The 26,775-nt window shown below is 45.3% G+C and overlaps 1 protein-coding gene across 2 annotated transcripts; it reads right to left on the minus strand.

The window, feature by feature from the left end:
- Positions 1–99: 99 nt before the first annotated feature.
- Positions 100–26,699, minus strand: SEC24C (SEC24 homolog C, COPII coat complex component). 2 transcript variants are annotated; one of them, XM_082424421.1, is made up of 24 exons: positions 26,465–26,699; positions 24,526–24,725; positions 21,724–21,859; positions 11,586–11,761; positions 11,002–11,376; positions 10,551–10,687; positions 9,251–9,319; positions 7,829–7,940; positions 7,472–7,599; positions 6,149–6,287; positions 5,829–5,944; positions 5,525–5,649; positions 5,172–5,363; positions 4,873–4,966; positions 4,541–4,657; positions 4,018–4,188; positions 3,409–3,505; positions 3,172–3,317; positions 2,808–2,946; positions 2,548–2,666; positions 2,271–2,450; positions 1,818–2,009; positions 1,493–1,582; positions 100–1,348 (listed from the first exon to the last, which is right to left on the minus strand). In XM_082424421.1, the coding sequence occupies exons 2-24, from the start codon at positions 24,695–24,697 to the stop codon at positions 1,208–1,210; spliced, it is 3,363 nt and encodes a 1,120-aa protein (XP_082280547.1). In that variant the 5' UTR covers positions 24,698–24,725; positions 26,465–26,699; the 3' UTR covers positions 100–1,207. The 2 variants fall into 2 exon arrangements, with proteins under 2 accessions (XP_082280547.1, XP_082280548.1); XM_082424422.1 differs by lacking the exon at positions 9,251–9,319 and having other exon boundaries at positions 26,465–26,696.
- Between the last annotated feature and the right edge of the window lie 76 nt (positions 26,700–26,775).

Consider the following 26,775-nt stretch of genomic DNA (forward strand, 5'->3'; position numbering starts at 1 on the left):
GCAGCTCAGCGGCCGCCTCAGCCGGCCACTTCGCGGGAGCCGCTAATCCTGGCAGGAAGTACTGGAAGGAAAGTTATACGTCGCAGATAAAACCGAGGCTGCTGGTTACATCTTAATTTATTTTATTTCTTTACAAATTAAAGATGCATTGAAAAATAAACCAACGAAGAGAAATGAGAGGTCCAGAGCAGGGGCGTCCTGGGCTGGGAGCAGGCAAGCCTGGCCACCATCAAGCCTAGCCCTTGTCCTGCCCCAGCCAGGTGGGGTTGGAAGATAACTGTCAGCCACTCTGTCAGTACGAAAGCCTGAGTGGTGTCCTAGCAGGAGAGACTAGCCACCTCTGCCTCTCTCCCCAACAACCTCCAGCTTGGAGAGAGCAGTGCTTCCAGCGGGAGCTCAGAGTAGGATGTGGGCTGGCTCTGTGAGGTATTGCAAGTTGATGACCAGGCTCCCTACAGAACCATCCAGTGTTGGGGCCTCTCCAGCTGGAAAGGAGGCTGATACCGCTACCAGGTCTTAATATACTTTGCAACTCTGTTCTCACGCTCATTCATTTCTGACTACGTGCCTCTATTCACCAAGTGATCACCAGTCATTTCAGGAGAGAGAAAGATCAGTGGAAGCAGAGCAAGAAAGCTAATCAACCACCCTCAGTCACTCTGAGTTGGCTGTTGACTTCCAGGCCCAAGAAGACTGACCACTTTTCTCTCTACCATCTATGGTCTATACCCCAGCTCTTGTGCACCTGTATGTATGTTTATCCCTAATATAGGAAGTTGTTGATGACAATGAGCTGAATTAGCAGCCCCTCCCCCTGTAATAACCCTGGGATCCTCACTCCTTCCTGCCTGCCCTTCTCTTGGAGGCTGGTCCAAAGGGACATATATTAATCAGGGTCTGGGTGGCTCCAAATCCCCCAACACCAAATCATATACAGTGAACTGAGAAACTACATTCATTACGACAGGATTAGCAGGAAAATGAGGGTAAAGTGAGGGGATAGGGGCACCTTCCAACAGCAGGACATGACAGAGTGGTAGGATACTTGAGCCCAGAAAGAAGGTGTCTCCTTATACCTCCCCCTCCCCCCAAAGAGACTGAGGTCAGCTTATATGACTTATAATATATGGAACTGTCCCAATTTCTCTGCTGTCCTGGGGTATTTTCTGGAAGCTGGCCTGGACCCTATGCTGTTTACCCACATGCTCTAGCTCAGTAGCTGCCGAATCTCCTTATGCATATGACAGAGAAAGTCCACATAGGATGCTCCGCCGCTCAGGCTCTTGTCTTCCACCAGGAAGTGTTTGAACAGTGTCTCCAGCTTGTCCTCTTGTTTCACCACAATAAGCTACGGCCAGAACACAGGGTCATGAGGCAGGGCTAAAGGGAATTAAACATGCCCTGAAATCCCATTATCTAGTCACTTACTCCCCATCCCCCTTCCCAGGCAGGACTTGACAAGGTAAGAAATCCAGGTTCAGATCAGTGTTACCTTCATGTACCGCGATCTCTGTGCCCTCAAACTGTCAATGAGGCCTCGCACCTTCTTGGACAGCAGATTATCCAGAACTGGCAGAACGCTCTGGAACACAAAATTCATTTATCCTTATGGTAAGGTATGCTGAATCCAGAAGTGAAGATGGCGCAGCACAGATTTATGCATTATCTGAAATATGGAAGCCTGTGAAGAACGACAGCACCCTCCCTCTCTAAGTGTACCCTGCTATTTAAGGGAATGAGCACACTTTTCTTGGCTCCTAACTCGTATCACAGAGTCTACTTCCACACCCACATTCTCCTTGACTCCCTGCCCTCACCAAGCCACTGGTGATCTGACTGAAGGAGGAGACACCGAAGAGGCTCTGGACAACACCCTGCTGGACACTTGCTCCCACCCAGAGGAACAGGTTGAGCCCATTCTCCAGCAAATATATATCCCCGTTGCTTAGACGCTCTTCAGATGCTCGAACTGCTGGTGGTTCAGTGGTATTCTCAATGGGAGACTTTGTCTAGACAAAAGGAAGGGGGCAAAAGGTTACCAAAGACCATAAGACTCGTTTGCCCACCCGCACCCCCATCCTCCACCCCCATACACACGAAATTTCAGAAAGCTAAGCACCTGAGTAACTCTCAGTATGAAAATACTACAGCAGATAAGATAGGTAAAAAATTCATGAGTGTCAAACACAGATAATATTAATCCTTCCTTTCCTCCTCCTATGATATCCCTTTCTCACTACAATGTCTCACACTCCAGCACTCAGTCGCACCAACGGTAGGAGCCGAGGATAGAAGAAGACATTGGTCTCAGCCACATCCATGGAGGTAACCAGCTGTCGGACATAGGCCCGGTCATCAGTTGTGACTTCAGCTCCAGGCTGCAGGACATCACTCTTCAATACACAGTTCAGGTAAACTGGGAGTAGCTTCATGCACTCAGGAAGGATCAACTAAGGGGGTTATCAAAACAAAGTCAATGATCATGAGAAATCCCTCCCAATGCAAAAATGTATCCCAACAACTCCTCCACCAATAAGCTTGCCCTACCTGTCCTGCAGAGGAGGGGCTGGCACAGTTCTTTCTGTAACAGGCCAGGATCTGGGCACACTGAGTGATGAGAGTGTCACGAACAGTCTTCACAGGGCTGTTCAGGACCCCCCGGTATGCTGGATGGGAAAGGGAGACAGCACAGCCACTCCATCACATGTGCCTTCCCACCGTCACACCCATTCAGGAATGCTGAATCGCTGACCATGCTGGACCTTTCTCTTAGCCCCAATCCCACCCTGTCCTGCCTCTGCCCTCACCAAACTTGGCCATGTAGTTGATGAGCGTGTCAGTCTCACAGTTTCGATACAGATCAGCCAGCTGAGTGCAGCAGTTGAGGGCGAGGTTGTGGATGCGGAGCCGTCGCTGCCCTGCACAGCTGGTGTAGAGCAGGGCACACTAGGGGAAGGGAGAAAGGGGGAATTCACACCCCTCCCTCAGCAAAGCCCTCGGAAAACTGCCTCTTTGCTATATTATTAAACTAGAAGACAGACGTGAGCCATCCCTTCTCCAGCCTCTTCTAGTCTTCTCTACCCACCCCTCACCCCCTTCCCTACAGCCTATTTATAGCCAGTGAAATGACCGCGGACACTTCTTCCCCAACCCCTGCCTCCTGCCCCCTACCTGCAGGAGGGCTCCACTCTCTTCATTGAGCCGATCGTCATGCTTGAACTCCACAGTCACCGTCTTGTCCCCATCCAGCCCAGCCAGCTCCACATCTGTTGTGTTGCTCATGTAGAAAGCCCCAAAGAAATCTACAGCACGGATACCTGAGGCCACATGGACAGGGCTAAAGGTATGACAGGTGCCTCCCTCCAGACTGAGCCCCCCCCCACCTGCTCTTCTCCAACTAGGACTGACCAGTGCTTGTCCGGACCCGCATCACAGCATCAAAGCCAACGACCTTCTGTACATCCCGACGCAGGTCACTCAGGAACCGCTCCTGGTCATTTTCCACCTGCATCCCCCCAGGCCCAGAGTCACATCACTGACTACATATGAACAATCTCCCTGCACCCCCTCCACTCTACAAGCCTGCAGAATTCGTAATGACAGTAACAGTGAAGATAATAATAATGATGATGATAAAAACAGCTTTTAAGCACTTATTACATGTTACATGCCAGGTATCACATTAAGTGCCTTACATATACTTAATCCATACTTAATCCTGATGACAAATCCTAATTAATAACTATAAAAATCCCATCTTATAGATGAAGAAACGAAGGACAGAATAATTAAGTAATTTATCCTAGGTCACATAGCTGGTAAGTGGTAGGGCCAGAATATCAACCCGGGACTGATTCCAAGCCCCATGCTCCTGACTGCCACACTCTCTTCTTTACACTGTGGTCTTCTCCTCCAACGCTATTCCTATTAATGAATCAGCAGCTAAGGGGCCACTCCACATGCAGGCAGGCATTCCCAGTCCTGCTTCCACCTGCCACCCAGAGTCCCATGCCGTACCTGAAAGCAAGCGTATTTATAGACAGAGCCACCAGTGAGCTGGGGTACAACAGAGAGCGTGGCCACATCCACATACTGGTTAGGGAAGAGGAAGAGGTCTACGCAGCAGCCTTGGGCCACACACTCTTTGGCCAGGGTCTGATAGGCACCTGTCTGAGGCTGGAACAGAGTCTGGGGAAGAATAGAAAAAAATGTTCAAAGATCTCAGTTCCACCCTGTTTGAGAACCATATATGTAATGTGGGATATTCAAGGACATGTAAGACTTCAGATCTACCTCTCAGTTTGCAATAGTAACAGAACAGTCTCTTAAAAAAAATTAAAAAAAAAACTCTACCAAGGGCTTTGGGATGGGGTAGAGGTGTGGGAGCAGTGGAGAAGGTTGGCAGTCACGGATGTGACATGTGAAAGGGCAGAGGATCCAGTCCCAGTCCCCCTCAAGAAAGTTAAAGAGTACTGCATTGTGAAGAGACAGCATGTTCCTCTGTAATAGAAAGTCCTCCCCACAGCTCCCAATCCCATACCTTCTCCTTGTCTGTGTTGATCAACTTCCTGTCGTCTCTGTTCTTCAGTTTCCCTGGGGCCTCTGCAATGGGCAGGGAGGTGTGGAACAGAAAGAGCTTCCCTGCACACTCAGCAGCCTAGAAAAGAAGAGAGATCTACTTGTCTATTCTTTCCTTTATTCATTCATTATTCATTCATCCCTTCCCTCGTCATTTACTCAGTGCCAACTATGTCAGACAGGCTGACTCACCGCACAACCATCAATCACTGAAGAAACAGGGGTTGTATCCTAGGGGGTAAGATGGTCAGAAGACAGTGTTGCAGAGGTGGTTGCCAGGGACTCGAGCCTTACCTTCAGAGCCTCCATCCCAGCCTGGATAACTGGGGCAAATACTGTCTCTGTCTCCCTTGTGTCTGCAAACATTTCTGGAATCTGATCCAATAAGCTGAAGAGATAGGTGATAGGAGGCAATCAAAATTGCTATCCACATTTCAAATCCCTCAATTCCCTGAAGAGTCATCTGGCCCCCAGACTCTGAGAACTCCTGAGGCACAGCCTCTGTCCATCCGCTGAACCCTCTGCTCAACTCTCTGGCTTTCTGTGGTTGTACCCACCCCACCCCTGCTTTACCCCCACAATCTAACTCCTACCTGGTGATGACTGCTTGAGACTCATTGACATTGACCAGGAAGCCATCCAGCAGTGGCACAAACATGTCACCCACGTCAGATACAACCATCATCTGTGGCTGGGCCAATGAGCTCTTCACATTGTAGAAGTGAAGCACCTTATTATAGGTGACAAAGCCAACGCGGACTGCTGACTCTTCTGCCCCGCCCTCCCTGTAGAAGGTGACATTGTTACCCACGGTTGCCACCTTCTCCACCACCCAACTTCATGACATCAGGATCCATGATGTGCTGAGTTAACCCAGCCACCCACCCCTAAGCCCCCTCCTCAGGCATCATTATCCAAAGGAAGCACCTCGGCCCCTAACTCTCACCTAGGCAGGAAGTCTAACAGTGACTTGAGCTCCTCACAGAGGAGCCTAACAAGACCACTCCTGATGGCATTGTAGGAGACGTCAATCATGAAGATGAAGGCAGGAGGGCTGGGGAACTTATTGTTCTGCAAAGGAAGGAAATGTTGGTGGCGGGGGTGGGGAGAGGGGTATTAGTAAGCAGGTCAGTTGACTAGAGAGAAGTCAACACCAAAGGGGACAATGACGGGGTGAGGGAAATGACCACAGCAAGTCTCAGCTGTCTCATTGTCCACCCACTGCTGCTTCCCACACTACCTTCCCTCACCTTGCAGTAATCTACAGTGGCCAAGAATTCATAAGAACCCAGGGACAGCTCAGGACGGTCATAAGCATCCACACGTTTGCCGGTATGATCCAGATGTTGAAAATACTGGGGGGGAACTGTGGGGAGTAGGGCAGAGTGTTACTCAAAGGTCCATGCTCAATCTTAGTTGGGTCCTGGCTGAGCTCACTCTATTGCCCCACATCCACACAGGCGCCTTATTTCCCCAACTCCTGAACCAACGGACCCTCATCTATCTAACTAGAAAGAGAACAGTGAAGATGCAATCCAGATCCCCCCAACCCCAGCCTCTGTGAACATACCATCGTTGATACAGCTGCAAAAGCAGCACTGGAAGCGCCTCCCTCCCTCAACGAACTGCATGAAAGGGCACATGTATGCTTTGCAGCGATTGCAGCGCAAAGGGCCAGACTCCCCGTGGTCGACGACATACGGTGAAGCCTAAAGAGCAAAGGGGAGGGGCTCAGACATAGAGGGAAGCTACAGCAGGGAGCTATATGTGGCAACAGATGAGGAGGAACAACCTGGAGGGAGAAGGGCATGGCTCAGATAGTTTGCCTGGGGAGGGAGCAGAGAGAAGGGTAATGAGGACAAATGTCAAATGTCCCTAAGGAATGTCCCTAAGAGTCTAAATTCTATAGTCCCCTCTCCTTACTCCTCATCTCTAGAATTTCACTTCTTCTGGAAAGAGAAGAGCAACTGTGGAACTGGCCCAAACAAGCCAGGGGCTGACATGGACGTATGAGGAGAAAACCAGAGATTACCCAGGATTCTCATTTCTGGCCCAATCTTCAATCCCCTTCACTCCTGCTCTAGGGATCTTGACTCCTACCTCATTTCCCAACAAAGTATCTACGACGTTTGTCCTCCCCAATCCCTGGATTTCTGTGAGCCTACTGATGCCCAGGCAGATGTCACCCTACAGATAAGAGACCAGCAGCCAAGTGTCCAACCATCCCCACTGAGACCCAGGAAAAGAGAAAGAGAAAAACACAGAACAAGACAGAGAAGCAGGATGTAAAGTGAGCCATGAGTATCCAGTTACAGAGAAATCCACCCCAAGTTCATTAAGCTAGGCATGATCATGAGGGTATCCTACCAAGGCCTGGCAGAGCAGCTGCCAAGCTCTCTCTCTTTCAATGCTGATTCTAGGTATTGGAGTGACAGATCATGGCCCAAACCAGGTAAGAGAAGGACTACTGGATCTTAATCTACCTTTCTCCTTAATATGCTGTCCTAACATCTCGACCTACCTGGGATGACAGGAGAGCATACAAGAAAAAACAGAATGATGTGCTTCTAATCATCTGGAGATGACCATGCTATGAGAGGCTCCTGCAACCAGTTGTCTTCTCCCCTACAAGTTGGCCTTGACTCTTTCCATAATGTGTTTCCCCTGTGGACTCTGCTCCCATCCAGCAATTTCTTGGGCTTTTACTCTCATCCCTACCACCCCCTTCAGGCCTGGGCCCTGTGACAGAAAGCTATTGAAGATATTCGCCCCTCCCGCCCAACCAAGACTTCTTCCATTGTGACTGCCAGAATCACATCTAGGAAGAAGTCCCACTCCCCACTCCCCCTCCCTTCCTCCCTTTCGTTATACTCTAGTCCCTTCCCTGACTCACCTCCTCTGGGGGCAGCCTTGCCAGCGGCTTGATGACAGCTGCCAGGGGCACCTGAGCCTGCTTAGCCATGTCAGATGTGCAAGGGATATTATAGGATGTGCATCGGATGTATCGGGGACTTGCATTCCCTGAAGAGGAAGTAGAAAAGCTGAGTCAGATCACAGAATCACTCCAGACACTGGCTCTTCATTGCCAATCCACCCCATCATCCCAACAAATGCTAGAGCTGACGGTGGCTTTTTCCCCCTAGAGACCAATGAGGGACTGGTCTCTGATTAAAGACTGACAAAGCCCCATCCATAAGCTGATAATGCTGGAGAAAAAGTCCCCGTAGGGAGTAATTAATGCCCTTCTCACCTTGGTCTTTCACGAGGAAGTTGGTGGTGACTAAGGGTGGCACCTGGCCCCGTACTCCAGTAACAAATGGCTCTGAACCCCGGTTGTTCCTGTCATCCTCAATAACCTGAATCTGTAGGGAAGAGGTGAAATGAATGAAGTGACAGATGAAAAGGGAGTAGCGGGTCGCAGAGAGCTAGGAGAAAGAAACACTGGAGCTGCAGCACGGAAACTAATAATTTGCCAAGGAACACACCTCATGCACCAGGCCTGCTCTCCTTTAGGAGATCATATAAAATGCTGTAATACCAATCTTCCACTCCACAGTCAGCAGCAACATGCTGGACAGGCAACATTGAGAAAGGGCTTCCTTATGAATCGCCCTGATCCCCAATAAATGGTGATCACCCTGTTATAATACCTACTCCAGGAAAGCTCCAGCTCTTATCACAAGCCTTCAAACATGATCAGATTCCACTTCCCTCCCCCATCAAACCTCCGCCTCCCCTTCTCTTCCCAAGACACATTCTGAATCAGAGCAGGAGAACAGACAACGGTAACCATGTAAAAATGAAATCTACCTGGAATGACTCTACACTCAATGAAAGTAGAAGGGACAGGGTGAGGAGAGGATTACACAGCAGGAAATGATCAGGTAAGGTGAGGAAGCAGATGCTGCCTTATTTTCAGGTAAGCCTCAGTGTGTAAATATGGGAGAAGAGGATATTATAGCCCAATCCTCAGTCCCCCACATTTTGACAGACCCAGCAAAGGAAAAAAAAAAGATTTTGCAAAGCTGGTGATCAGACCTTCATGCAGGCTGATAACCTTTGGTCAGTTACTTCAAGATGGGTTTGGTAAAACCAGAAAAAGTAAAGGGAGAATAAGACTCTGTATCCCATAGCAGAAAGAGTTGAAGCTTAGAAGTATATCAGAGTCAAACAGACTCTCCAGATGAGAAAGTGGCCCACACTTTCCCAAACCAGCTGTCCCCTCCCTGTAAGAATTGACAGTTTCCCAAATTTGTACATTAGTAGCCACCTACCCACATGTTTCTCTACAACAAGCAGTAGGCAAATCAAACCCAAAAGGGAAGGATCTACTGTTCAGTTTTGTCCTGTTCCATCCTATGTCACATGCAGGCTCCTGGAGGAGCCAGCAGGACTAAAACCAAAGCTTAACACACCATCTGACCCCGCCCTTCGATCCTGACCTTCTACCATCCCATACTTAAAGGCACTGCTAACAGCTTGCTACTTCTTCATTATATGGTGACTCGAGGCATGCACATCCTTCTAGCTTGTAAAAGCAAGGGTCTAGAAGGACTAAGGGAAGAGGATGCAGAGGGATGGACATGGTGGATGAGGTGAAGATGAGGTCACAGGCATGCATGGGTGACATTAACACAGGGATGACACACACACACCCACCCCCTGCACTTACTGGACTAGGAATGGCATCAGGGTCTATTCTGTGCCTGGTTTTCTGCTGAGGAGGCAGCTCATTGAGTTGCTTTTAGTGTTTTAATAATAAAGGCAGCAGGGGAATACAGGGAGGGAGACAAAAGAACAAGAAGCAGATGTTACTTCTCTTGGCCCTGATGAGTTAGACATGAACAGCTAGAGCCCAGCTCATACTGCTGAAATCAGGCCCCCCCTAGATCAGAAATTCCGAATTTTTCTGGGTCAGAAAAGAGCCTTTAATGGCTCAGGCTATGACGTAGAAAGATAAGGAAGGGGGCAAATAGGAGGCAAGAGGGGTTATACGGAGGGGCTGAATGGGAGAAATTTTAAGAAGGAAGAAGAGGGATGGTTCCCTCCAAAAGGCCAAGCCTCCCATGTAAGAACTATTCTTATGCTGAAAGAAGCCTCACATCCAACCAGACTCTCCTTCTCACTAAAGGAGGGAAAAGGAAAGAGGGACTGCTTAATCCTCTAGAGTCCCCCTTTGCCAACTGGGTCCCTCACCATGATAGTTCCCCAACGGAAGAGGGAAGAGAACAGAATGGAATATGACAATGGCTAAGCATGGTGAGGTAATTGACATAGCAAATGTTGCAGACAGAACTATAAAGTGGCCTCCACTTGGGAGTACAGTACCAGCCTCTATTCTGCATATGATGAGGAAGGCCTGAGTATTATGATGGCTCTGAGAGTGAGATTCACCCTCTTCCTGGGAGAAGCAACTTCCCCACATTGCCCTTGAAATTGTAGTTTACTATTCCCCATCCACACAGCAGCAGGCTAACAAACAGAAGTATTGGAGGCTTCCTCCTAAAACACTGTCCAAGTAGGGGCAGAGAGAATCCAGAGAGGCTTTCCTTTTCTTACCACCTAACACCAGAGAATTTCCACCAGCTCTACCCATTAAGAAGACTGCTATCCTACTAGATCTAAGAGGACAAGACCTGGACCCACCCACTACTCCACAGAAGAGCAGAGGTTACCGTGCTCTGTCCAGCAGTGACAGAATGCAGCACTCAACCCAGAGCTCTACTGATACTGCTGATCACTCCTGGTTTCCCTTCCTTTCCTGCCCAGCTATGAAGTAAAAGTGCCCCCAAAAGACTTCTGGGACTTCAAGTTCTAGTTAAAGAGTCAAAAATTACATCTAGGTTCTACACCTACAAGATGATGAACGAAAAGGAAAATCAGAAAAGGCTAGGCAAACATCTCTTCTAGGTTGACTCACTTATCTGGCAGCCACAAGCTCCTTCCCCAGGACCACATAAGTATCTACTTACAGGGCTCGGGATGGCATCAGGGTCCAGGCGCTTAGGAGGCAATGGTTGAGGAGGCCCAGGCTGACTTCCAAAAGCGGCTGCTCCTGGGTAGGGACTTCCATAATTGGACTGAGGGCCCCGGGTTGGTCCATAGGAACCTGAGAGACAAGGACACAAGGTTGATGAACAAATTATTCCTTCTCTATCTCTTCTTAAGGCCTCATGGAAATTACTAGACTCCTATAAATGTAGAATTGAGAGGTACAGTAATGACCATTCAGAGAAAGCCCACACTATCTGAACTAAGAGAAAAAAAAAATCTTATAAACCCCAGATCCTAGTAATAATATCCTGAAGCTGTCTATCTAGTTCACCACTTAGCAAGCGATACTAAAAGCAAATAAAAACAACAACAAAAACACGTGAATTGCTAAAGCCTTTGGCTCCTAGGTAGACCTTGGGAAAAACTCACCATTTTGTTGCAGTTGATAGCCTGGCTGCTGGGAGGAGTGCATAGGTGGTGGTGGTGGTCCTGGGGGCCCAGTCATTTGGGTGCCAGGGGGCAGAACTTGAGGAGCAGGTGAGGACACATGGTTGGGCTGGCTCACTGGGGGCCCCCCAAAACTCTGTCCAGGCAAGAGAGGACCAGTCATCGAAGGCATCCGAGGACCCCCTGAAGCTGGGGGTGTGAAGCTGGAGGCCTGTAGTGGGACAGATCGCTGGGGAGCCTGGGCCCCAGGATGACCCTGGGGCTGGCCAAGGGGAGGAGCTTGGCCCTGAGGATAGGAGCCATACAGACCAGAGTTAGGGAAACTTCCTGAGGCTGAGGCCAGCGATGTTGGTGGGCCTGAGAAGTAGAAGAAGTAGAGTCAGAACCCCAGTCATTCTGCCTCCTTGTTCAGTAAATCACTTTCCTTTCCACATGAGGGGCAGGAATGACTTCTCCCATCTGCTGGGGCTCAGAAGCACAAGAAATAAAAGGGATTCAGGTATAGCCCCAGAGTCTGATGCTTCTAAAAAGAAGGGGACAGTATTCCTGTGGTCACAGCTACTCACCATAGCCTAGCCCTGAAGGTGGAGAGGCTGGGGCCACAGCACCACTGATCTGCATTCCTGCCAGCTGAGCAGTCACCTGTGCACTTGTTGGGGGAGGGCCATAGGGCTGAAGCACAGCTGGCTGGCTGACCACAGGGGCCAATATGGCTGACCCAAATGGCTGATACCCAGGGAGCCTGTGAAGAGAAGGAAGGCAGAGGTTTCTAGTGGGCTGAGACACCCTTCAAAGTTGGCAGGAGCTCCACATCATATAGGAAACTATATTGTTTTACAGCATCTTACTCTCATCTGGGCTCTTATATGGCTTCACATTTTTATGTATTTGTGAATAAATTACATTCCTCATGATCTACACTGTGATTATTCATGGCAAACCTTGTTTTCCATTAGGTTCACTCCAAAAACATGTGTCGAACACCCTCAGATCAGAGTATTATTTATTCTGCTAGTTAGATTATCACCTCCTCTGCCTTAATCCTTTGTTGACAAACCACCTCAGTTCTGTAATCTGAAGCACTGAAGGAGTCGAAAGGGAAGGTGCACAGAAGCATTAACACAACAGGAGCTTAATAAATGTGGGCTCAAACAAATGCAGTTTGATTGTTTAACTTTTAGACCAAAGTATCACTTAATCCTGGGAAAGATGTTAGAAATATCCATAAGATCAGAAGAGCAGGTCAGCTAAGTCTGGCATTCTATACTAAGCAGAAAGATGATGCTAACTCTACCAGAGTTAAGGACTAGACAAACAGGACATAAGCCAGGTAGCCTTCTAGCTGGGTCTATCTAGCAAAGCCTCGTTACTTGGATAGCTGTCTTGGATACTCCCATGGTATCAGATGGCATATTAAAATATAAATTCAAAATCATTCCAATATCATTGTATACCAACTAGCAATTGCAACAGTGTTTTACAGTAATGTTACTGCAGAAATCTATAACATAGATTATTATACATAACAAGCTCCTTCTGGGATTTCAAGAATGAATCAAATTCTTCACAACGGTAGCCTGTTACACTGAAATTCTGATTTATCCTTCCTGCTTATTTTTTCTCTACTAAATAACTAGAACTTTATTATGTTCGGTCAGCTTCTACTAGTTCTGCAGTTTCACACTTTTCATTTGTTCATTCAACTAGTATTTTCTGGGCAATATGCTAGTGAAACTTACCTCCCTAAGCTCTTTGTTGGGCTTTGCATTTTTTGTCTTCCATAGCAACAAACATACTGTTAGCCCCATGGCAGATGCTCATAAATCCTTGTCAGAATAATTATATTCCATGGTACTACTCTATTAACATGGATAATACTCTCCACTACCCAGTGGTATTCTATCACATACCATAGTAACAATAAACCAACACCTTATCTGTACATAGCTTTATAATTTACAAAGCATCTCTAAGTGCTTTATTTAATTTAATTCTCACAGCAAATTAATGAGGGAAACAGAGCAGACAGAAAACTAAAACACTAAGCGTATAAGTAGCAGACTATTCTAGGACTAGAACCCAGACCCAATTCTTAGTCCAATGTATCAATACTTTACTTTTTAACTGTGAAATATAACATAAATAGAAAAAAATACATAAAACATATACGTACTGCTGAATAATACAAAAACCCATGTAACCAAAAAGCAAGTCAACAAATAGAATACACCAAAGGCCCTGTGTGCCTCTCCTCCATCACAGCCCTCTCCTTTCTCCCAAAGATAACTACTTTCCCAACTTCTTTTTTTTTTTTTTTTTTTTAATTTGTTTTTGGCTGTGCTGGGTCTTCGTTTCTGTGCGAGGGCTTTCTCTAGTTGAGGCGAGTGGGGGCCACTCTTCATCACTGTGCGCGGGCCTCTCTTGTTGCGGAGCACAGGCTCCAGACGCGCAGGCTCAGTAGTTGTGGCTCACGGGCCCAGTCGCCCCGCGGCATGTGGGATCTTCCCAGACCAGGGTTCGAACCCGTGTCCCCTGCATTGGCAGGCGGATTCCTAACCACTGCGCTACCAGGGAAGCCCCCCAACTTCTTGATAATTGTTCCCTTGTCTTTAAAACAATATAATTCAGCTATGTCAGGTTTTTAAACTTTTGTAAACAGAATCACATTGTACATACTCTGAACTTTGCTTCTTTTGTTCAACCATATGTTTATGAATTCATCTATGCTGTTGCATTTAGCATTCTCTTTCATCACTAAATGCTATTCCACTAAATAAATATGCCATGATTTACTTAAGCATTTTACTACAGATGGATATTGGGAGTTTTCCAATTTTTGGATATTATCAATAATGTTGCTATGTTCAATCATATAATCAACTTTATACATACATGAGTTTTTTCTAAGGCATATAGCTATGAGTGAAATTACTGGTTTATATGATATGCATATCTTTAATTTTAACAGATAATTCCAAGTTATTTTCCCATAGCAGTTGTACTAATTTGCATCTGACCACCAGTGGATGAGAGTTCCTGATACTCCATATGCTCAGCAATATTTAGTACTGTCAGACATTTTAATTTTGCCAATCTGATGGATACATAGGAGTATCTTGTTGTATTTTTTTTAAATAAATTGATTAATTAATTTATTTATTCATTTTTGGCTGTGTTGGGTCTTCGTTGCTGTGCGCGGGCTTTCTCTAGTTGCAGCAAGCGGGGACTACTCTTCGTTGTGGTGCACGGGCTTCCCATTGCAGTGGTTTCTCTTGTTGCAGAGCACTGGCTCTAGGCGCAGGCTTCAGTAGTTGTGGCGCACAGGCTTAGTTGCTCCGCGGCATGTGGGATCTTCCTAGACCAGGGCTCAAACCCGTGTCCCCTGCATTGGCAGGTGGATTCTTAACCACTGTGCCACCAGGGAAGTCCCTTGTTGTGGTTTTTAATTTTTACTTTTTTCTTTACTCAAGAGGTTGAACAGCTTTTTAATATGTTCTTTGGCCATTAGTATCCCTTATTTCATAAAATACCTATTCTGGTTTTTGCCCATTATTTTTTTCAACTGAATTGACTTTTTCTTATTGATTAGTAGCAGTTCTTTACATACTCTGGATACTACTTTATGTTTATACCTACTTTATATGTAAATATCTTTTTCCATTCCGGAACTTGTCTTTCCAATGTACTTCCTGTTTAATGTCTCTCTCTTTGATCATTCCCATCAGCACAAAAACATACAAACATCTCAAAAAATAACCAACTATTAGTGGAAACAACCCAAATGTCCATCAACAGATAAAGAAAATGTAGTATTATATGTATACAATGAGATACTGCAATAAAAAGAATGAAGTACTGATACATGGTACAACATAAATGAACACTGAAAACATTATGCTAAGTGAAAGAAGTCTGTTACAAAATATCATATAGTATATGATTCCACTAATATGAAAGTCCAGAATAGGGAAATCTATAGAGACAGAAAGTAGATTAGTGGTTGCTTAACATTGGGGGAGTAAGGAATTTAAGGAAAACCTAAATAGGGATAGCTACTTAGATAAAGGATATGGTGTTTCTTCTTGAGGTGATGAAAATGTTCTAAAACTGACTATAGTCATGGTTGCACATCTCCGTGAATATACTTAAAACTATTAAATTGGTACACTTTAAATGGGTGAATTGCATGGTATGTGAATCATATCTCAATGAAGTTGTTTAAAAAAATCCAATCAAATAAAATTGCCCTAAAACCTCACATCCCCCTCAAGCTCTTGCTCTTCTTTTAGCCAAACATTAGAAAAGAATTGGTCTATATGCTGTCTCTTTTTTCTTTTGGCCATGCCACACAGCTTGTGGAATCTTAGTTCCTGGACCTGGGATTGAACCCGTGTGCCCTGCAATGGAAGTGCGGAGTCCAACTACTGGACTGCCAGGGAATTCCCTATCTCTACTTCTTTAATTATTATTCCTCTCTCTCTTTAAAGATCTTTCTTTCTAGGTTCATTTTCCTTTTTTTCCTTAGTCTATCCCTTAGTAGTTTTCTCAACCAAGGCCTATACACTGTAACCTCTCAGTCTTTGTCTGCAAATGTCTTTACTCGCCCTCTCTCTTCGCTAGGTACGTAATTCTACGTTGACAGTTACAGTCCCTCAATCAAGGTACTAGTCTACTATCTGCTCTCCTCTAATAGTCCCTGTTTCCTCTAATCGATATTCTTTTCCTCTGAGAAACCCTAACGGCCTGGATTGAGGGAGAGTGGTTGTTTAGCATTTGCTTCTGGAAGGTACTCCAATGATACTTTAAAATTTTTTTAAAGTTTTAAGATATAGTTTCCATACCATTAAATTCACTCCTTTTAAGTGTGTACAATTCAACGGTTTTTAGTAAATTTACAGAGTTGTGCAACCATCACCAGAATCCAACTTTAGAACATTTTCACCGCCCCAAAAAGACAGGTTCATTTGCAGTCCCAAGACCTTTTCTTTTTTCCCCCACTTATCCACAGCCAGCCTGGGAGAAACAGGACTCCTTATTATTTCCCTCAGCCAGTGTGCAGATTTTTTTTTTCTGGTCTACCTGTTCACTGAAGGTGTAGCCTAGGTCCAGACTTCATAAACAAGGTCTCAGTTCTAAACCGCAGCTCAGAAATGCCCAAGGTACCAGCTTAAACTTAAGCCCGCAAGTTCTCAAGATGATAATTTCCACCCTCTCCACAGGCAGCCACAGTGTCAACTTACCACTCTGATTTTCAGTTCCCACTTGGTCTCTGGCACTTGAGGATTTCACTTTCTTTCTTTTAAACTTGATTATGTATTTGAAAAAAAAGAATTGTTTCTATTTCCTCTCCCCTTTCTAGATGTTTGTGGCAGAAGGGTTTTAGGTTACATTAATCTACTTACCAGCTGAAATTCTTTCACCTGCCTTCGTATCTCCACTGAAACTACATCTGTCAATGATGTCGAACCTTGCCAAACCCAACAGTCAATTCTTCGTCTACATCTCACCCTTCAGCAGCAAATGACACAGCTGATTATTCTCTTTACTTCCTAAAATACTTTCTTCACCTAGTTTCAGGATGCTACTCTGTCAGGCTAATCTCCTACCTCACTACTGCTCTTTCTCAGTGTGTTTATTTGTTTGTTTGTTTTATTTAGCTGTGCCAGGTCTTTAGTTGTGGCATGTGGGATCTTTAGTTGCAGCATGCAGGCTCTTAGTTCCCTGAACAGGGATCGAACCCAGGCTCCTGCATTGGGAGCATGGAGTCTTAACTGCTGGACCACCAGCGAAGTCCCTCATTGTGTTTTGATAGCTCCTCTTCTGACTGTTTTTTTTTTTAATAAATTTATTTATTCATTTATTTCTTTTTGGCTGCGTTGGGTCTTCGTTGCTGTACACGGGCAAGCGGGGGCTACTCTTCATGGCAGACTTCTCATTGCGGTGGCTTCTCTTTGTTGCAGAGCACAGACTCTAGGTGCACGTGCTTCAGTAGTTGCGGCACCTGGGCTCAGTAGTTGTGGCTCGGGGGTTCTAGAGCGCAGGCTCAGTAGTCGTGGCACACGGGCTTAGATGCTCTGTGGCATGTGGGATCTTCTGGGACCAGGGCTTGAACCTGTGTCGCCAGCATTGGCAGGCAGATTCTTAACCACTGCACCACCAGGGAAGTCCCTCTGACTGCCTTTTATATGTTGGTAAGCTCCAAGGCTCAGTCCTCAACTCTACTATTCACTCTCAATGCTCACTTTCTAAGTGATTTCATTTAGTCCCATGGCTTTAAATAATGTCTCTATACTGAAGACTCCCAAATTTGTATCTCCAGTCCTGACATCATTCCTTAGCTGCAGATCCATATACAACTGCCTACTCAGCATCTCTACTTGGTAGCTAGTAGCTTTCTTAAACCTATAATGTACAAAATAAAACCCTTCATTTCACCCCCCAAATCTGCTCCTTCTCAAATATTCTTCATCCCAGTAAATAGCACTATTTACCTAATTGCTTAAGTCAACAGGTTAAAAGACATCCAGAATTCCTCTTTCTCTCTTAACTCACATCTAATCCTACCGACTCTACCTTCAAAATATATCCCAAATCTGACTGCTTCTTACCACCTCTACCACTACCATCCTAAACCAAGCCAAGATCATCCCTTACCTGAACTACCGGCAATAACCTCCTCATAGGATTCCCTACTTCTACTCTTGAATTCAGCAAAGTGACCTCTTTTTTAAAATAAATATATTTGTTTCAATTATTAGAGAATGGGGAGAGCAGAAGCAAAATTTTTAAAAAGTAATGTTTTTACTAATCACATTTGTGATAGTATTAGTATTGTTATACTGAGATTGTTGTGTATAATAAGGGATAAAATAAATAAGAAATTGTGGCATATTCCAATATTCAAATTCCATCATCCCCACAGTCTTGAGAATCAAGACTCCTGGTGTGGAAGAAAAGAGATACAGATATAATGAAGAGGTTAAGTAAAGGTTCTGTAGTCTTGAAATTGAACTGAAAGTACATATTTAAACTAATGAGGTACTGTAACTTTAATATATGTAGATATGTATTTCTTAGCTATGTCCACTGAAGAGGCCTAGGAAGTGACCAATCAGGCAGCAATGAACATTCCTAGTGCCCAGGTTATAGTCACAAAATAACATTTCTCACCAACAAAATAAAGGATTTCTTGGAAAAATGGCTAATTCCTGGTCTAGAATATAAATGTACAAGATAAGCCTGAAACATCTCATTAGACCTAAAGATTACTAGGGTCATGTCAAAAGGACTCAGGAGTCAACTTGAAGAGGCTCGCATTGGTCAAAGACAGGACACTTTACACCCCAATAATGATGATAATTGCAGTGAATTGAAACCCATCAAATACGTTTAAAACTATAAATTCATAATGATATTAAAAATAAGAATTGGTCAGGGGCTTCCCTGGTGGCGCAGTGGTTGAGAATCTGCCTGCCAATGCAGGGGACACGGGTTCGAGCCCTGGTCTGGGAAGATCCCACATGCCGCGGAGCAACTACGCCCGTGAGCCACAATCACTGAGCCTGCGCGTCTGGAGCCTGTGCTCCGCAACAAGAGAGGCCGCGATAGTGAGAGGCCCATGCACCGCAATGAAGAGTGGCCTCCGCTTGCCGCAACTAGAGAAAGCCCTCGCACAGAAACGAAGACCCAACGCAGCCAAAAGTAAAAATAAATAAATTAAAAAAAAAAAAGTCCCTACAAGATTTAAAAAAAAAAAAGAGTTGGTCACCTTGTAGATAACAGAGAACCAATTCATTTCCCTATAAACTAGGAAATAAAGGTAAAGAATCAAGCATTTATTCTACATGAATTGCACAACCAGTAAATAAATAACAGATGACAAGAACTGTCTAAAATGGTATTCAAACAAATAAATGAGGAAAACAAAAGAATTAGAGTATCACCATTTCGTAAACCCAGTGAATTAATATACATATGCATCAACAATTGCTAACATCACAAAAAGAGAGACATCAAGATACTATGTGCCAGGCTTCCCTGGTGGCACGGTGGTTAAGAATCCGCCTGCCAATGCAGAGGACATGGGTATGAGCCCTGGTCCGGGAAGATCCCACATGCCGCAGAGCAACTAACCCTGTGCGCCAAAACTACTGAACCTGCGCTCTAGAGCCCGTGAGCCACAACTACTGAAGCCCGCGCACCTTGAGCCCGTGCTCCACAACAAGAGAAGCCACCACAATGAGAAGTCCGCGCACTGCAACAAAGAGCAGCCCCCGCTCACCGCAACTAGAGAAGGCCCGTGTGCAGCTATGAAGACCCAGTGCAGCCAAAAATAAATAAATTAAATAAATAAATAATTTATTTTTTAAAAAAAAGATATTATGTGCCTTCAAAGTCTTGCTCCACACTATCCACACGGATCAAATCTGGATCCAGTCTCTGGATTCAGCTGCCAATTTGCAGGAAATACAAAGGAAAAAGGAAAATACTGAACTGCAACATGAATATGCAACCCAGATAATCCAGGCTGTGGGAAACTCTTCAGGTCAATTAGCTTGGAGTCCTCAACAGATAAATAGTAAGAAAAAGAAAGAGATAAAAAGGGAACCTATAGACTTAAAAGATACATCAAGTTGTTTTTTCTTAATACGTAAAACTAAACTGTGGTGTCTAGGGATGTACCTTTGGATGTAAACTATTTTAAAAAACACAAGAAAGTGGCTACTATAAAAGTTAGGATAGGGAATTCCCTGGTGGTCCAGTGGTTAGGGCTCCGCGCTTCCACTGCAGGGGGCATGGGTTCGAATCCTGGCTGGGGAACCAGGATCCCACATGGCCAAAAAAAGTTAGGATAATGGTTACTTATGGGGGGAGGGAGAGAGCGATGATTGAATTGGAACACATGGAAGGGGTTTTAGGGGTGTGTGGCAGAGTTCTATTTCTTGATCTGGGTTGTAATCACTTTATGAAAATTTACTAAGCCATACCTTTGTTTTGTATGGTTTTTGTGTATGTATTTTACATTACAATGAAAAGATCCATCACATAAATGAACGAACAAATAAATGGGGAACATGTTACTCTCCAGCTTAAAACTCTCCAATGGCTTCCCACTGCAACTAAAATTAAATTTAAACTTCTAACTATGGCTTAGAAAGCACTACATGATATGGCTCCTGCCTATGTACCTACTTTATCTCCTCCACTCTCCACTCTGCTCTAGACACACTGGCATTCTTGCTCTTCTTCACATCAACCAAATTAATTTCTCTACCAGGGCCCTTGCACCATTGTTCCGTCTATCTAAGACACTCATCCCCCAGATCTCTGGGTACCTCCCTTCATCATTTCACTGTGGTTTCAAACATCACTTCAGAGAGGCTTTCCTTGACCAATGTATTTAAAACAGCTCCCTACCTCCTCACCACTCATTCTCAATATCCTTATTCTGTTTTATTTCTTATTTACATTTGACTACTTGTTATCTTCTGCGTACTCCATGAGACTATAAGCTCACGAGGGCAGAGACTTGATCTGTTTGATAATGCTTTATCTCCAACCTCTAGAACAACATCTGACACATAGTAGTACAAAATAAATATTTTTAAATGGATGAATGAATTAATGAATTCCCTATACTGCTTCTCAGAGTTTTCCAACACAGAGGGTTAGGGAGAGTTTCCTAGGCTCTTTCTCCGGGCTTACATTGAATATTAAAAATGTATATTCTGGACACCTAATAAAAATGTCAGTAAGTGACTCTTGCACTACCACATACCCTACACGTAGTTATACTTTATTCTTTGTTTACCAAAAAACAAACAGCATTCCAACAGAGATGACTGCCCTCCTTTAATGGACTTCCATGCAAAGACAAGGGTTTACTGAGTCATGCACCACCAAAGTTTTCATCATTTATGTAGTTTTCCTTTGAGTATCTTTCCTTTCATAACTGGTCACACCCAAACTTAACCAATAAGTCCTACTAAGTGCCTGATCTAAAGGAAAAGGGGAAGTCAGAAGAGACATAAATAATCCTGAGGTTCTTTTTTCCTGTTTTTCCCGTAGGGTAAGCTCAGAAGGACCATAACAATTATTAAAGATATGTCTAGTCAAGGAAAAAACCCAAGTTCACAAAAATAGAAAGAATATGAAAAAAACCCAGGTACTTAGATGGGTCAATAATCCACAGGGTGGACATTAGCAGCACCTGTAACCTGCAAAAATGAGAACAAAATACAAAAAGATGAAGGGAAGAGGAAAAGGGATGTAAGAGAAAAGCAAAGAAAAAAAAAAAGAAAAGAAAAGTAAATAGGTCCTCACACATTCCTAATTTTTCCAGTCTCATCAGACCAATTTTAGATTGAGCCAAATACATACCTCTGAATGGACTTGAGGACACGGCGAGGGGGAAGGGTAAGCTGGGACGAAGTGAGAGAGTGGCATGGACTTATATATATTACCAAATGTAAAATAGATAGCTAGTGGGAAGCAGCCACATAGCACAGGGAGATCAGCTCGGTGCTTTGTGACCACCTAGAGAGGAGGAATAGGGAGGGTGGGAGGGAGACGCAAGAGGGAGGAGATATGGGGATATATGTATATGTATAGCTGATTCACTTTGTTATAAAGCAGAAACTAACACACCACTGTAAAGCAATTATACTCCAATAAAGATGTTTTTAAAAAAAAACAAATACGTACCTCTGCATCTGAACAGTGGAGCTTGGCCCATTCTGTACATCTCCTTGTCCAAACTGGCCATATGCAGTCTGGCCACAAGGGCCCTGTGCTGTCGAGGCTGGAGGTGCCCCTGAAGAAGGTGGGGCTCTTGAAACACCTGAGGGTAAAGAAGAGAAACTAAGCAATTGGGAAATAACTTTCTCCTCCACTCTGAGCAAGGAATGCAAAGCAAGGATCAATAAGCTCAGACCTTTACTGCAATATCACAAGCATAATACCATAGCTTGGCAATGAAAAGGACACCATCAACATGCAACTCCAGCTACAGGAGATTCTGAACATGGATGCCCAGCCAGAGAGCCTCTACTCTCCTAGACAGGTATACTACAGGTGAAGCTGGAGCCAGAGCCACAAAAATGTAGGGCCTTCCTAGGATCACCATACACTCTCACTCAATCCAGGACAGTCTAACGTTCTTACCCTAGACAAAACGTCAACTCTTTTAAGGAAAAGATCCGGGGCTTCCCTGGTGGCACAGTGGTTAAGAATCCGCCTGCCAATGCAGGGGACATGGGTTCAAGCCCTGATCCAGGATTATCCCACATGCCGTGGAGCAACTAAGCCCGTGAGCCACAACTACTGACCCTGCGCTCTAGAGCCCTCGAGCCACAACTACTGAAGCCCGTGCTCTGCAACAAAAGAAGCCACCGCAATGAGAAGCCTGCGCACTCCAATGAAGAGTAGCCCCCGCTCACCGCAACTAGAGAAAGCCCGAGCGCAGCAACAAAGACCCAACACAGCCAAAAATAAATAAATTAATTAACTAATTTTTTTTTAAAAAGGAAAGGATCCCACTCCAGAACTCAGAAACTTAGAGCATACGTGAGAAAGGTGGCACAGAAGGTGACCAAGTAACATTCTAAACTAGGTTGTAAAGAAAGGCACCTCTTAGGAAGACTATTCGGGACATCCCTGGTGGTCCAGTGGGTAAGACTCTGCGCTCCCAATGCAGGGGGCCCGGGTTTGATCCCTGTTCGGGGAACTAGATCCCACATGCATGCCGCAACTAAGAGTCCGCATGCCACAACTAAACATGCCACGATGAAGATCCTGCATGCTGCAACTAAGACACGGCACAGCCAAAATAAATAAATAAATGTTAGGGAGACTATTCTGACAACCTCTTCTTCATATATTCTACTCATCCTACCCATCCTCTTTTCAGCCATTTCTAAGTGTTGGCACTCCCAACAGCACATGGCTCAGGAAAGTATTCCCACAGGTTGGAGAATTTGTTTCTGCCCAATTGTTCAGTCAGGACAGGTCACCTGCCCTCCAATTACTGCTGTCACTATGTCTTCACAAAAGCTGTACTCCATCCTTTCTGCTCATCAGAGCTGCCATCAAAGCTACTTCTACTACCCCCAACCATCCTTCCTGCATGAGATGCAGGAAGAAAGCAATTAGTTACTTGGCATATCACTTTGGAAATATTGCTGACCCCTGTTCAAACTATTGTTTTTTTGTTTTTCTTTTGCTCTGCCCTCAGTAGAGATTAGACACTATAGAACCTGCCTACAGGAATATGATTAATCTGAACCTGCTCACTAGCCATCATAGCACCAGATATGTTTTCCTCTCAATAACAGAGCTTCCTCTTGGGGCAATGCCAAACTCCACCTTGATAAGCCAGGACTTGACAGATCAGAGGTGGACTCTGTCCAGCCAAAGTCCCAACCCAGGGTAAGGCTCTCCAAAGCCCTGAGACCTAATCTCACCACTTCGCAATTCTTTTCTCCAAAGTCATAATTAAAATGGTCATAACTTCAATCATTTCCCAAATCTTACCTATGCCTCCTTGGTGCCTTCTTTTTCCCATATCCCTTTATGGAATTTACTGTCTTAAAAAGCATAAAGCATTTGGTATACCTAAGTCCTTAGCTAGCCTAACCAAAGATCAAATGTCAACCATTTTCTAAAAAACCCCTATGAATAATATAATCTGTAGATTACCAGCTGCTCTTCATGAAAAAGTAACGTAAAAGCCAAACACTGATCCTAAGGCAGCACCAGATTGGTTTCCTTTTATTTCCCTGATATTAGACAACATCTAAGAAGCGAAAGAAACTCAAACAAAGGAAAAGGAATGATATCAGCAGAAAGATATGAGAGGCACCAAAAATCAGGCACACAAACATCACACTTTTCATCCATGAACTAGTTCCCCAAGTCCCAGAGTCATTTATAGATAGAACTATGAGTCCGATGAGAGGCATTATCAATATACATGAGAAACAAGTGATTTCAGAGGGACTTTAGGTCAACAGAAATAATTAATCCTGGTCACAGGCTCTGGACGAGCTGTGACCACAACCCTTCCATCCAGCTGTGAACAATGCAGCCAGGTGAGGCTGCACAGGGTGACACCCACAGGAAGTGAACTGCCATTGAACCTGGAAGATGTGCTCCCACTAGATGTCTTAAGGCAGAGACACAGTCACCTTATAAAAAAACAGGGAAAGGTGGGAATTCCCTGGCAGTCCAGTGGTTAGGACTCGGCACTTTCACTGCTGTGGGCCTGGGTTCGATCCCTGGTCAGGGAGTTAAGATCCTGCAAGCTACGTGATGCAGCCAAAAGGGAAAAAAACAAAACAAAAAAAGGGAAGGGCAGACTGCCCACAGGACTCTCAGTGACCAAGAGCCAGATTCATGTTCCTCAATCCCAGTCACCACAACCCTTTAGGCAGCTTAGGTAGGGCAATACAACCCAACCTGAAGACTACTAATTCCCCTCCTTAGCTCAAAGGAAGCTTGGAAACATACCTGGGGGAGGGGTTTGCTGATAGCCTGGTACTGGGCCATTGTAGGCTCCATAGGAAGTGGGGGCGGTTGTGGACCCTGGTTGCCCACCATAGCTGGATTGATGATGCCCTAGGTAGGCAGGCTGGGGCTGCCCAAACGGCGGCACAGGTGGAGCTGACTGGTTAAGGTTCATTATGAGAGCATCCCCGACTTGGTCTCACCTATTAGATCAGAGAGAAGAGAGAAATTAGTCAAAATCAGTTTTTTAAAGAGAGAGCACTATTCACAGTAGGAAGTAGAAATAGAAAAGGACTGACCTTATCAGGCAGTGATCAGCCTAATCATTCTCACACTACTACAGGATCTTTGTAATTTTCTTCCCCAGACAGCAGACAGACTGCCTCCTCAAAGTAAGGATTTTGTTACTCTGAACCCTATGCCTTGTCACTGCCAAGAGGGTATAAATTTCAACCTCAGATAGGCCCACTGGAATGGAGCAGCAGCCTCCATTCCCCAGTGGTATGATTTCTAGTGTCTAGTCATACAAGAAGTCCTGCCACTGATGAACTATTGTGATATTACAGGTAAATGAAACAATGCTCCCACTTTCCATTCATTCACTCTAGCATCCATTCATTCCACAAAACGGAATACCCTCTAGTGTGCTAGTCATTTTTAATCACTCAGACTACATGTCTAAGACAGATTAGCTAAATTCCCTCCCCCTCAAAAGACAAATTTTAGAGTAACCGGTTAGAAAAATGACATTCTTTGGCTAAACTGCAGTAAATCAAGTGCTACTCCATCCCCAGTCTTCCCACCAAAAGAGTGCATGGACTTTAGAACTGAAGCATTAAAATCACTAAATGTAAAGGACAGCTGAAAACTCTAGCAAGGTATCAGATTAGAACTGAGTGCAGGCCTGGCACAAAAACTTCTCACAATAACCTAGGGAAACAGTTCAAAGATCAGTGGCAAAGTTAGATTTCATGGGAAAAGATCATTCACCTTATCCTTCAAGCAGAGGGGACTATAAGTATTCCAAATCCCAATGCACTTCTCCAACTCTCCTGTTTCTGCTCTTATATGCTTGTAATGAATCTAGGCCACCACCAAAATTATTACAATCTTGCCCAGCAACAAAGGAATAAATTGGAGAGCCTTCCAAGAACAGGACTATCTGATCACATCTACTCTTCATAGCCTGATCATTCCAACTATCCTATAGACAGAAGGGACCCAGGAAGCATAAGAGCTCACAGCTACTGCAATGGAACAATGGGTCTCTCCCCTTTGCTAGGTAGGGCCATCTTGACTACAGAAAAGCTGAGCTGCTCTTGGACTAGAACTCTTTAAATTCAAAGCCATCTCAGGAGCTGTTCTTCCAAATCCTAAACCTCGCACAGGTCACTACATTAAACTTGACAGATGTTCTCCTCTTATTTTCCTAAAGTCCGTGTGGGGGTGGGGATGGTAGGAAAGGAGCTTCTTCTCGAGGAAATAATCCCCTCAAACACACCCAAGAGTTTGGAGTCAGGCTCAAGTTTCAACTCCACTCTGGGTGGACAGTCGAGGGTGACAACCCAGGAGGCGGGGCAAGCTTCCTAGAACTCTGAAAGTAGTCGAGCTGTGGAGGCTGGGAGCGCCGGGGATCAAGACCGAGAAGCCAAGCCAGCTTCTCGGGCCGCGATGAGAGAGACTTCCACTAAGTAGGAGATCGAGCGTCTTGCGCCCTTCAACAGGCTCAGGGCAGGAAGCGGGAGCCGGAATCTGGGCCGGGAGGAGAGAAGGGAGGGTCTAGGACTGATTCTGGATTGTGGATGCATGAGGTGAGGGTCTCTCCCCGGGCCCCGCCCCCGGGCCCCTCCCTTCCTTCTCAGACAGGACCCCGATCTGGCCAGTGATACCCCGGCCTCTCCTCTGCTTTCCTACCCACCAACCTCCCGAAGCCACTCCTCACCCGGCTCCAGATCCAGGTTCGACTTCGTTCCTAACGTCAAGGCTCCCAGGCTCCACTTCCGGTTCCGAGGGGGCCGGCCCGTCGCCCCCGGAAGTTCCGCCCCCACGCTCCAAGGCCACTCCTTCTGCCACGTCTGCAGTAAGCACGCGCCGAGGAACCCGGATGCCGCGCATGCGCTACTTTACCTTCTCGTCATGGCCGCCCCCTAGGGGCTCCGCAGTTTCTTATGCATTTCCGTTTTTGTTTTTGTTTTTGTTTTGCCCAGATGTCCTGGTAACCTTATGGTCCCACCAGCTGAGATGCGATTGAAC

This window comes from Balaenoptera physalus (assembly GCF_965194825.1).
Source record: "Balaenoptera physalus genome assembly, chromosome: 14".
NCBI classification, from domain to species: Eukaryota; Metazoa; Chordata; class Mammalia; order Artiodactyla; family Balaenopteridae; genus Balaenoptera; species Balaenoptera physalus.

Excerpts from the sequence above, each read along its gene's own strand:
- SEC24C (XM_082424421.1), bottom strand. The coding sequence starts at position 24,697 with ATGAACCTTAACCAGTCAGCTCCACCTGTGCCGCCGTTTGGGCAGCCC. Across the intron at positions 7,600-7,828 it reads CTTCCTCGTGAAAGACCAAG|GGAATGCAAGTCCCCGATAC; the intron begins GTGAGAAGGGCA and ends CTTCCTCTTCAG. Across the intron at positions 4,189-4,540 it reads TCAACACAGACAAGGAGAAG|ACTCTGTTCCAGCCTCAGAC; the intron begins GTATGGGATTGG and ends ATTCTTCCCCAG.